The 10,318-nt window shown below is 31.9% G+C and overlaps 1 protein-coding gene across 6 annotated transcripts; it reads right to left on the bottom strand.

The window, feature by feature from the left end:
• Positions 1-165: 165 nt before the first annotated feature.
• Positions 166-7,975, bottom strand: LOC137823428 (senescence-associated family protein). Of its 6 annotated transcripts, none has more exons than XM_068628559.1 (14): positions 7,388-7,723; positions 7,094-7,301; positions 5,800-6,193; positions 5,481-5,579; positions 5,070-5,143; positions 4,555-4,631; positions 4,386-4,457; positions 2,676-2,744; positions 2,416-2,462; positions 2,210-2,339; positions 2,027-2,095; positions 1,846-1,949; positions 902-977; positions 166-817 (listed from the first exon to the last, which is right to left on the bottom strand). In XM_068628559.1, the coding sequence occupies exons 3-14, from the start codon at positions 6,129-6,131 to the stop codon at positions 644-646; spliced, it is 1,323 nt and encodes a 440-aa protein (XP_068484660.1). In that variant the 5' UTR covers positions 6,132-6,193; positions 7,094-7,301; positions 7,388-7,723; the 3' UTR covers positions 166-643. The 6 variants fall into 6 exon arrangements, with proteins under 6 accessions (XP_068484660.1, XP_068484661.1, XP_068484659.1 ...); XM_068628560.1 differs by having other exon boundaries at positions 7,094-7,260; positions 7,388-7,718; XM_068628558.2 differs by lacking the exon at positions 7,094-7,301 and having other exon boundaries at positions 7,388-7,975.
• Between the last annotated feature and the right edge of the window lie 2,343 nt (positions 7,976-10,318).

The raw sequence follows: 10,318 nt of genomic DNA on the forward strand, positions 1-10,318 counted from the left end.
GAAGTGGCAGGTTATGATTTATCAGCAACGGTGGCAGGGTAATGGTTATTTATGATCAACAACTATCTTGGGAAATATGTTCAAATATTCTTGTTTTGGTTCTTTACCGTGCCAAGATGATATCAAAACATCCCAAGTCAATAAAAAAAATGTTCAGGCACATAGTGAAGGGATAAAACAAAACCCCATTTCTTGGTAGACGTTTATTTCAAGAATGAGTGATTGCCCCAAGCATCAATCATTTGTCTAATAATGTTCAAATAGTCTAACATCAAGGGAAGAAATTGCTCTGCAATGCTCAAACAACCTTGGCAATGTTGTACTACTACAAACAAAACCCCACTATGCAGCGTTTAAGGTGCCTCCATCATATATATTATGACAATGAACGGCCCAACTCCAGTGCTGTAGCAGATGAAAGAGCAACTGAGCAATATGTGTACGAAACGCTCCTTCAAACAAACAAGTATAATCACAAATGTGCATCTATGCTCAAGCTCTGCATTCTGTGATGCACATACCCAACATTCAGCAATTTACACTGGCAATAGTTTTGTTTCTAGTGATTACGTGGGTTAATCCTATACTAGTTAGTATATTAGGGAGGCAACTATGCTGTACAGTGCAGTGTTTCAATTATTTCTCATTTGTTATCTTCTTTTTTATCAGATTCTCTGCTTCCTTTTTCTTCCGTGGCGTTTTCATCCATCATAAACCTCCAGCTATCGCCTTCATCTATTTCCCATTGTTTTTTCAGTTCATAAATGGCTTTGGATGCTGCAGCAGCAATGGCTGGGTTGCTATCTTCTGCCAGTCTCTGCAATACAAACCAAAGGGAAAAAAATGAAGCCATATTGCCTGTGAAAAGTACTTTTGTTGTAATGAAATTATAATCACTTACCTGTAGGGCCCCCATCCCTGCATTTCCAAGAGTCCACATGGATGGTGCGGCTGCCAGTGCATTGGCTAAAGCTCGCCTAGAAAATGCACATGGCACACATGCACATATTCAACAAGCCAACAGAAAATGAAAATAAACAAGGAAAAGCATAATAAGGCATTGATTAAGGTTGCATTCTTGCATTTTTTTATTTGGTAGTTTTACTTTTGCAAGTGAATGTTATTACCATGTATTTCTTTAGAAGTAGAGAGAATTCACGAGAAGCTTTGCATCATATATTCACCTTTTTTTACCACTATACATCTTATCTAAATCCAATATTGCATAACTTAAAGTCAAGGAAATTTTAATTCAATATTTGAGAATGTTTGCAGCTAAGAAAGAACGGTGAAAATATGCTAAATATGAAGAATACAAAATCAATCATGAAGCCAACCATATATCATCATGGCGTATGGAACTACTAACAAAATAACCTTCCTATTAGTTATATATATTGCCAGAAATTTTAAAGAAGAAAGTAAAATGAAGAAGTAGAAAGAGAAATGATTTTGTATGTTGATTAGTAGGATAGAAAGAAAGTCAAATATATATGTAAATTGGAATAAACATCCCTAATAAAAGATTATAATGTGTAAAGATAAGGATAAATTGATCTTTTAATTACAAAAGTTGTTTTGCCTTCCAATTTCAAAGGATTGAATATATAGGTGGGTCCCACAACATTTTTTCATCATTATTACCCTTTTAAGTACTACCAAACAATGGAAGAAAAGAAAAATTAGTTATTTCCCTCCCATCCCTTTTCTTTTCTTCCACTTTCATGCCTTCCAAACATACCATAAAAACAAAGAGTTTGACACAGAAAGACATGGCTTTTCACTCTGCACATTAAAGAATACAATCCATTTCCTTGAAAGATTGTAATTTCACGTGAAGCTTACCTAGTGCTGACATCAGGGGAACTGGAGCACTCTACCAACAAAGATACACTTTGTTTACCATCCATTGCATCCAGATCTATAAGAGTTCTGATCAACAACTCAAGCTGCTCCCAGTACAAAAGAGTATGTAATTACTTAAATAATATTGAGATCAGAAAAACAATTTAATGGACAATCAAACCTCTTCAGGATCAGTGTAATCGATTCCATCTGCTTCAGAAAGTGCTGATGCCATACTCCAGTATGCCTCCTGCATGCCTTAAAATTTTAGAATATGATTGATGCATTTTTCCTGATTCAATTGATGTAGGTGGAGCGGGCTATATACAAACAGAACTAGAACAAAATGGAAAAGACGAAAGACCTGAAGAGCAGCAATCCTTTCTGTGGTCACATCCCCAGGAAAGGAATTTGTGGTTTTTCCATTCTTTTCAAGCATTATTCGCCCTCTTGCATTGTTTTCTGAAAGTGATCCTTTATCTCTGCGAAGTGGACTACATGCCAACATCATATGAAACATTTTAGACCTTATTATGCATATAAACATGCATTTGAAGTTTCTTGACTTACAAGTTATACATCTTGCTCACCATCCTGTTATGGATGTTTTTGATAAGCTGCAGAATTTACAAAAATAGAAAGTAGAGTTATTCCTTTGGAGCTTAAAAATATGAGCATGGCATTTAGAAATAAGTTAAGAATTATAATGTTTATTAACTACTACATCATACGCAGAATAATGCTTGCTAGCAGGGATCACAAACTCTGAAGTGAAAAAATTAAACACTAGAAAGTTCAATAGAAAACATTTGAAGACCATAAAATATCACCTCCAAGGACATCAAGGCATCTTCCATTGCACGTTGCTTAGCACGGAAGTCAGCAAGACGTAAATCAGCCTGACAGTTCAAAAGTTATGTCAATAGGAGTCTTGTATTTCCTGGCTATTCATATGTATTTTATGTAATCCAACACTCTTGAATTTTCATTATGTAAACTTGCAAAAGAATCCAGCAATCCATACAATAGGAAGCAAACCAAACTTAGTTTCTATATTAAGCAGCTTTTTAGATTCAGTTAAAAAAGATAAAAGCATAGTTTTATTTGGTCTATGGTTTGATTTGAAGGGTCAAAGTGAAACATATGGCATTACGCATATAGTACTGTAGATATTTCATAGAATTGGGATCAGAAGATAATGATATAAAATTTAAGATACATTCCCCTCTAAAGGCCTGTTTGTTTTACCTCCCACTGTGGCACTAAAAACTACGATTGAGATCAAAATTAATTCCCATAAAAAAATTGCACACATATCTCAATTACATTCAATATTTTAAAATTACACCAATAAAAAAATTCTAGTCAACTTTAAAACAATCCGGCCTTAAAATCTCCTCAAAAATTTATTTTGGTCAATCCTACAAGCACTAACAGTAATTCCGTGTAGATAATGCATAGATAAGCTAAAATAAAAAATATGTTAGAGATCAAATGGTTTGCCGTTCCTCTTTTCAAAAACTGCATTGTGTGATGCAAAATATTTTGAAATATAAGAAATTTGAGAGCATGGAAACAGGTTATAGTTGCCTGAGTTATTATAACTGCTATGGTTAAATTTTATTTCTTAATAAATTATGCAAAATATCAACATATTTGATTAAAATTTAATTTAACTTAATAAATAATTGCTTGGGAATATTGAACTTCAAGTTTTACCTTGTCAATTTGTCTTAAATGTGCTAAAAATGAATTTTATAGGTGTTCCAGAAAATATGTTTAAGTGATCATGAGTTAAGATTTAATTGCAGAGTAAGACCGAAATATGAGATTTAAATGTGGGCTTTTTTACAGGGTCTTGAGTTCTCCAACTAAAATGAATAGCTTTTGTGGTGTGGTTCTCCTTGGGTGCTTATCATCATGCTACTCCCAAGGTGTGCACATGCCAAACCTTACAAATCATATAGCAAAAGACCTTGTCTTACATTTATCACTTGTGTCCATAAATGAATTTAGTTCTTTGTTAAATAAAGATACTGATGTCCAACGGAAGAGAAAAACAGGTATATGTTTAAGATATTTTTAGCAAAAAATATTTCAAGAATAATGCTAAATGATAACCAACAGAAATGATAGTGCAAAAGAAAACATTGACAATCACAAACCCTATGCGTGCTTCAAAAACAACAACCATGATAGTGCCAGGGAAAACAATAACAATGGAGTGAGCTACAATACATAGATCACACAATACCAAAATGTTCTTTTTTTTATCAACACCAAAATATTCTATTGAAAATCATGACATGCAGATTTACAGGTCTTCCCTAAACATACTTCAACCATTTTTTTCTACAATAGGTGCTATCTAACTTTTTCTTTGATGCCTTTATTCTTAATCCTATCTTGTATAGTACAAACAAAATAATAGAAAAGAAAATATCAAATTATGCAATTTTTACCATTAATGATTTTATACCAAACTAATCACAAATAGGATCTTATAGATGAAAACTAAGCGATTAAATGAACAAAGTTACCTCTAAAGCCCCATCACTCCAATGCTCATCAGCAGCATTTTTCAATCTGGACTGAGCTTTATCCTTCAATAACTGCAGAACAAATATTATAAATAAAAAGAAAAAAATTTATCACCAGTCTGTACTCTCATCTTCAACCAGAAAATTTAAAGATCTAGATGATACAGACAGTAGCAATACGACTAAGCCAGCTAGCTTTTTCCTTCACATCACGGTCAATTTTTTCAGTATCCTCTCTAGCCCGAGCTGTGCATCAAAATAAAAGTAAATTTAGTGGACCCTATAATGAGTACATGTGAATAAATTATATACAAAGTTGCATCGGTTGAACCTTTCCCTTAAGAAAAATAAATCATTGGAAAGAGAGGTTCAACACATATCCAGTGAAAGGAGAATGACAATAAGTAATCACCATTCACTATGATAGAATTATATACTTGAACTACAGATGCTGGTTTGATAAACTTCCTATATCGTTTGACTTCTTTGTCCCTTCCTTTCTTTTTGTTGGAAAGATGGCAAGGGCTGGGAGGATATTACTGTCGTTGTGTATGAAATGCAATGACTTGTAGTGCAGATATTTGGAAAATTATCATTACTAACAAAGAAAATTGTTTCATTGGATGAAATAAGTGAAATAAAAAGTTGAAGTACAATAATACATTATTTAGGTAGAGAGCTAACCATCCAGTTTGAGAAATTCAGTTCCAAGAAAAGCAACATCTTGGCGGGCACGAGCATCAAGCCTCATTATGCCTCTGAGGAAACAAGTATTTAACAGTTATATTTTGCATCAAGACAAATTAATGTTTACTGTTATGTCTTGAATTTCTTGAAAGAGAACTAGTTAATGTTGTAAATTATACAACTATATGAACCGACATTGACATGACAGCCCATATTTAAGTCCGCTAAACATTCCATGTTACAATTCTTCATGTCTTGATTACTAAAATATTTAGACCAGTTAAAACAAGGTTTGTTAAGTAATTGAATGTATGGTGATGGTTCATAAAAAACGGAGTCATGAAAAGTAGTGGAAGCAAATTTCAAAATATTTATCGTATAAGATCAAAAACAGGTTAGTAGCAGTACCGTGAGAGAAACTTTGCATCGTTGCAAACAAATCTACATGCTTCAGCCAAGCCATGGACAACAAGAGTGTGATCATTTTTCTCGCCTTTGGTATGTGCCCTGTACACATGACAGGATCTCTAATATGTAAATTGGAGTCTCAGATATCTTATTGTGATAAAATTAGAAGTCATCGTCAAAAGGGTATGAAAGATATATTCTAGTTTGGCATACAATAAAATTGGCAACTGAAAGACATTAATTAAGGGGTACAGGTTCAGAATTAGTAAACAGCAGAAAAAATTGCAACAGATGTACCATCTTTATTTAATTCTCTTACCTAGTTAAATCAGTAATGTCATCATAAGTTTTAATACATTCTTTCTCTTCAGTATTATTTGCTCCTGTTGATTTACATGAGATAGAAGATTTCTTGGAGATCAAACCAACTGGTTTTCCATTAATGAACCAAAACCAGCCATTGAATACGGTTGATCTCTCTGTGTGGAGACATCTATGGTTCAGATGTCCATGTTCCAGTCTATGCCTTGAAAACTGTATTCTATTAATCCTTGTTGACGAGGAAAGATAATGTTTTTCATGTGATTTACAGAGAGCTGTTCTTTTAGTGACCATAGGACTGCTTGAAACATTGTTTGCAGTAAGTGCCATTAGAAAGATCAAGAGAAGAATGAGATAGGCCTGGCGGTCATTTCACTCGAAATATTTCAATTCTGTAGCAAACATTGAGAGAAAGAAGTCAGAATTTACATAGAAGTAGTGGATTTTACCATGAGTACTTATCTTACCAAAATTTTCACTCTGCAGCAGCCAAGTAAAAAAAAGGAAAACATGTATGATTTGTCTTCTAAAAAATGCAATTGAGGATTGATTAATAAAAAGGACAAAATAATCAGAAGTCCTTCAGTGTTAATCATGACTGGAACATCATCATCAAATCAAGAATGGTATAAATGAAAAAGTTTCATTTCATAGTACTTAAGAGTATGTTGTACAGGTTAAAGTATTGGTGAAGTCTATACCACTTCTTAGTGGATTACTTACAGAAATAATAATGCAATAAACTTTGAATGTTCAAGTTTCAGAAAGAGTAGTCAAGACTAAGCATGCTTCTAAGGTTGTTCTAATGAATTCTGCCTATCCATCTGTGGTATGAGTTATTTCAAATATCTGATGATATAAGCATTCGTGCAACAATCTGCACCCTATACTCTCATAAACAACATCTGTTCAATAAAGTGGCACGGCTTAATTAACTGTCAAATCTCAAAATTTTCATTAATCAACCATCTTATTTCAAAGCAACATATTGATAGAGTTTTGGTTCTGATCACAAATTCCATTATTTAAAGATACTTAAAGTAGGAAAGATAACTAAAAGGTTTGAAATACAAGGACCAAAACAATTGGATGAGTGCAATTTCTATTTTTTATATAAAACTTGAAGTCAATTGACAACCAAAACCCTGCAGCAGATGAAAATGTTGTTCGTCCCTTTTTCAATATCCGGAAGTAAATATTGATAAATGAACAACATCAACACTATTGTGATTATAAAGACTTCAGGTTTGAAGTTCAAAACTACAGATGCAGGTTTGAAGTAAATATATTACCATTTTTCATAAATACAAATTCCACACTCTTCAATGAAATTAGCCCAAAATTGACATGCCCAACAACAATTTTCATCATCGCAAGAGGAACCTCAACATTTCAACATTGAAAAATCAGACAGATCACCAAAAAAAGGGAAATTTCCGACATCATCGCACTCGTTCCCCTGTGATGCCGTAAGTTTCCAAAACACAAAAAAAGCACTCACTGTTGAGCACAACCCAAATAAACAGGGTAAATGAGAATGCCCAATTGATAAAAATGGTGAAATGCGTGGAAAGGTAGCAACTTACTTGTGTGAGAAAGACAAAGGGGGAACAGGAATGAAGAATTATAGTGGGTGAAGGTGCACTATCATCATATATGTATCATATCAGAGTGAGTGATGGAGACTGGGGGTTGAAGGAAGGGAGAAAAGCCATATAAAAAATAGAGGAGGAATGAGAACCACAAAGTGAGGGTGTGGTCCTTTAAATGCCAACAACGAAGTAACAAACAAAAACTGAGAATGGCGTAATAGAGACCATAAGGGATGGAGCAGAGAGTGTGAGAGAAAGAAAGAGAGAGAGAAGGGAAATGAAGCTCCACGTCATTTGGGGTTCAGACATGTTTAATAATTGCCCTGTTTCTTTGGACAACAACCCAACAACCTTATCTATGACAGATGAGTGGCATGTTTAGAATCTAGACTTGGAAAGAAGGGAAGAAATGAAGGTAAAACAGCAAAATTTTACCTTTTCTAAGAACTATCATTGACATCAAAATGAGTTCATCATAGCAATTTTTGTTGAATTTCAATTGCAAGAACTAAATTTGACTTTAAATAAGGTAAAACTGATAGGTTGGTTTCACACGTTACACCATCCGAGGAAAAAATCATGTAACAACAAATCCCTGTTTCATTCATGGTAAAAATAATCAAGAACAAATTTGTGTTTGATTCAGGTCATATGTTAAAATTTGTTTGATAAGTAACTTCTTATTATCATGTAACCCTGAAGTTAGTGCGTAAATCAATAAATTAAAAAAAAAAGTATGTAATACCACAAAAAAAACGAATTGCATACGGTTCATTATATACATATTTACAAATATATATTATGTAAAATATTTTTTTATTTTAGTAGACTTATATAATTTATTTATTTTGGTTAAAATAAAGAAAATCATAGAAAATAATTATAATTTTAAATTGAGTTCAACCTATTACGTTAATGAAAATAATCGTTAAACTTTAACCAAATCAAGTTTGAATAAAAAAAATCAACGTCGAAATTTAATTAAATTTGAATCAGTTTTTATTTTTATTTAGTCAAGCTTATAATGGTTGAACTCATTCTTGACCCTGAATTATTTTCTTTGGATATTATTGGTATAGTGAGCGCGGAAAGTCAAAAACATTTTGGACCAATTTTGTTTTTATTCCTAAGTCTAAGTTCTTATCCAACAACACAACAAATAATTTTACTGTACGGATCGTTAAAAAAATTTATCTTCTAATTTATAATACTAATAATAATAAATTAATTTTTATGTTGTAATAAACCTTTTTGTTCTTAATATAAAAAAAAGCATTCATCTCCTCATTTATAACCATAATAACAATAAATTGTTCTTTATGTTATACTAGATTTGTTATCTAATTATCAACTCCTCATTTATCATAAAAAAATTATCTAATTATGATATATAAAATACATCAATTTACTCAAATTTGTTAATATTTTCTTACTCAAAATTTCAAATATGAATAAACACATACATGCATCATCCCAACAACTTTGGTATCTGCATAAGTTTTATAGCACTTCTGCATATAGTCATGATTGTACATCTGAATTTTAATATTAAAAAATGTCTCAGATGTATTTCTAGAGACTGGTTTCCAAAAAAAAAATCAAAAATTATGTGACGGAACACAAGTTAATTGTATTTTGGAATGTCAAAAACAATTTCAAAAACTTGTTTGAAAAATAGGCAATAATTATAAAAAATTAAACATCAATGAGACACTCTTTCCTTTCATAATTATAGAATAAGATAAATTATTTTTTATTTTATTAATGTATACATCTTTGAGATATATGTTCTATAAAGAAATATTTAATAAAAATACCTTAAAATTACCATATGCAATTTTGATTATTTCAATATATATCATTATCTACAGGTATATTTTTTTTAATATACTCATATGGATTCCTACTTACATTTTATTTTTGTAAAGCTAAAAAAAACATTAAAAATAAGTATATATAATTTATTTGTAGAATGTCATCAGTAAGGCATACAATGGGAAGTGTAGTAACAATAGGTAATACAAGATCAAGATTAAAGGATGACGAAAAGAGAGTGCTTAAGGATGAGCCCACAAGAAAGGAAGAAAATGATGGAAAATGATCTTTGTAAAAAGTAATATTTTGTGAAACAACAAAGGTACGAATATGAATGTTATAAGCAAGGTAGTCTTTAGTATGAGAAAGAAAATGGAGAAAAATACAAGGATAGGCTCGTGGATTGAGTTTGGTACAATAAAAAGTGGTGGTGGTGATATAACAAAGACAACCAAAAACTCTAAACAGATTATGATCATTCACTTGATCATGCAATTTCTAAAAAGGAGAAAGATTGTACAAAAAGGTGTAGGAATGTAATTAATGATATAAGTTGCATGTAATAAAGCAAAAATTGTGAAAACAGTGTGACAGATTAGAATGGAAAAGAATAGCACAAGTGACATTAAGCAAATATTGATGTTTATGCTCTACAACCCTATTTTGTTATGGAGTTTCAATACAAGATGTGATGAATGATTCTTTTGAATGAAAAAAGTCATGCATGAAAATTTCTTTTCCATTATTGGTATGTCTAATTTTAATTTGGGTATCAAATTGGTTTTCAATGAGATTGATAAAATTAGTAATATGAGTACAAAATTCACTTTTATTCTGCATCAAGTAAAACCAAGTGTAGTGTATGGCGATGATGAGAAAAAAAACTATGTGCATGCATGTAAGGGTTGGAGCATGATCCCCATATGTCTATGTGAAGAAGAGAAGGGGTGTACGGTTTGAGAATAACTGATAGGAATAGGCAACTTGCACTTCTTAGTATGACAAGTATTGCATACAAAAATTCTATTGTTCTTTAAACATGGATATTGTTGTTGCATAATATGAATTTGTTCAACAGAGAGGTGCCCAAGACGAAAATGCCACAAATAA

This window comes from Phaseolus vulgaris, chromosome 8 (assembly GCF_051622355.1).
Source record: "Phaseolus vulgaris cultivar YP4 chromosome 8, ASM5162235v1, whole genome shotgun sequence".
Lineage (NCBI taxonomy): Eukaryota > Viridiplantae > Streptophyta > Magnoliopsida > Fabales > Fabaceae > Phaseolus > Phaseolus vulgaris.

What these genes read in the sequence shown, in the direction of transcription:
- LOC137823428 (XM_068628555.2), bottom strand. Translation starts at nt 6,131, where the DNA reads ATGGCACTTACTGCAAACAATGTTTCAAGCAGTCCTATGGTCACTAAA. An exon ending in TGAATTTCTCAAACTGGATG is followed by an intron (nt 4,632 to 5,069) that starts GTTAGCTCTCTA and finishes TTTGATGCACAG; the next exon opens with CTCGGGCTAGAGAGGATACT. An exon ending in GGCTTAGTCGTATTGCTACT is followed by an intron (nt 4,458 to 4,554) that starts GTCTGTATCATC and finishes TTTGTTCTGCAG; the next exon opens with TTATTGAAGGATAAAGCTCA.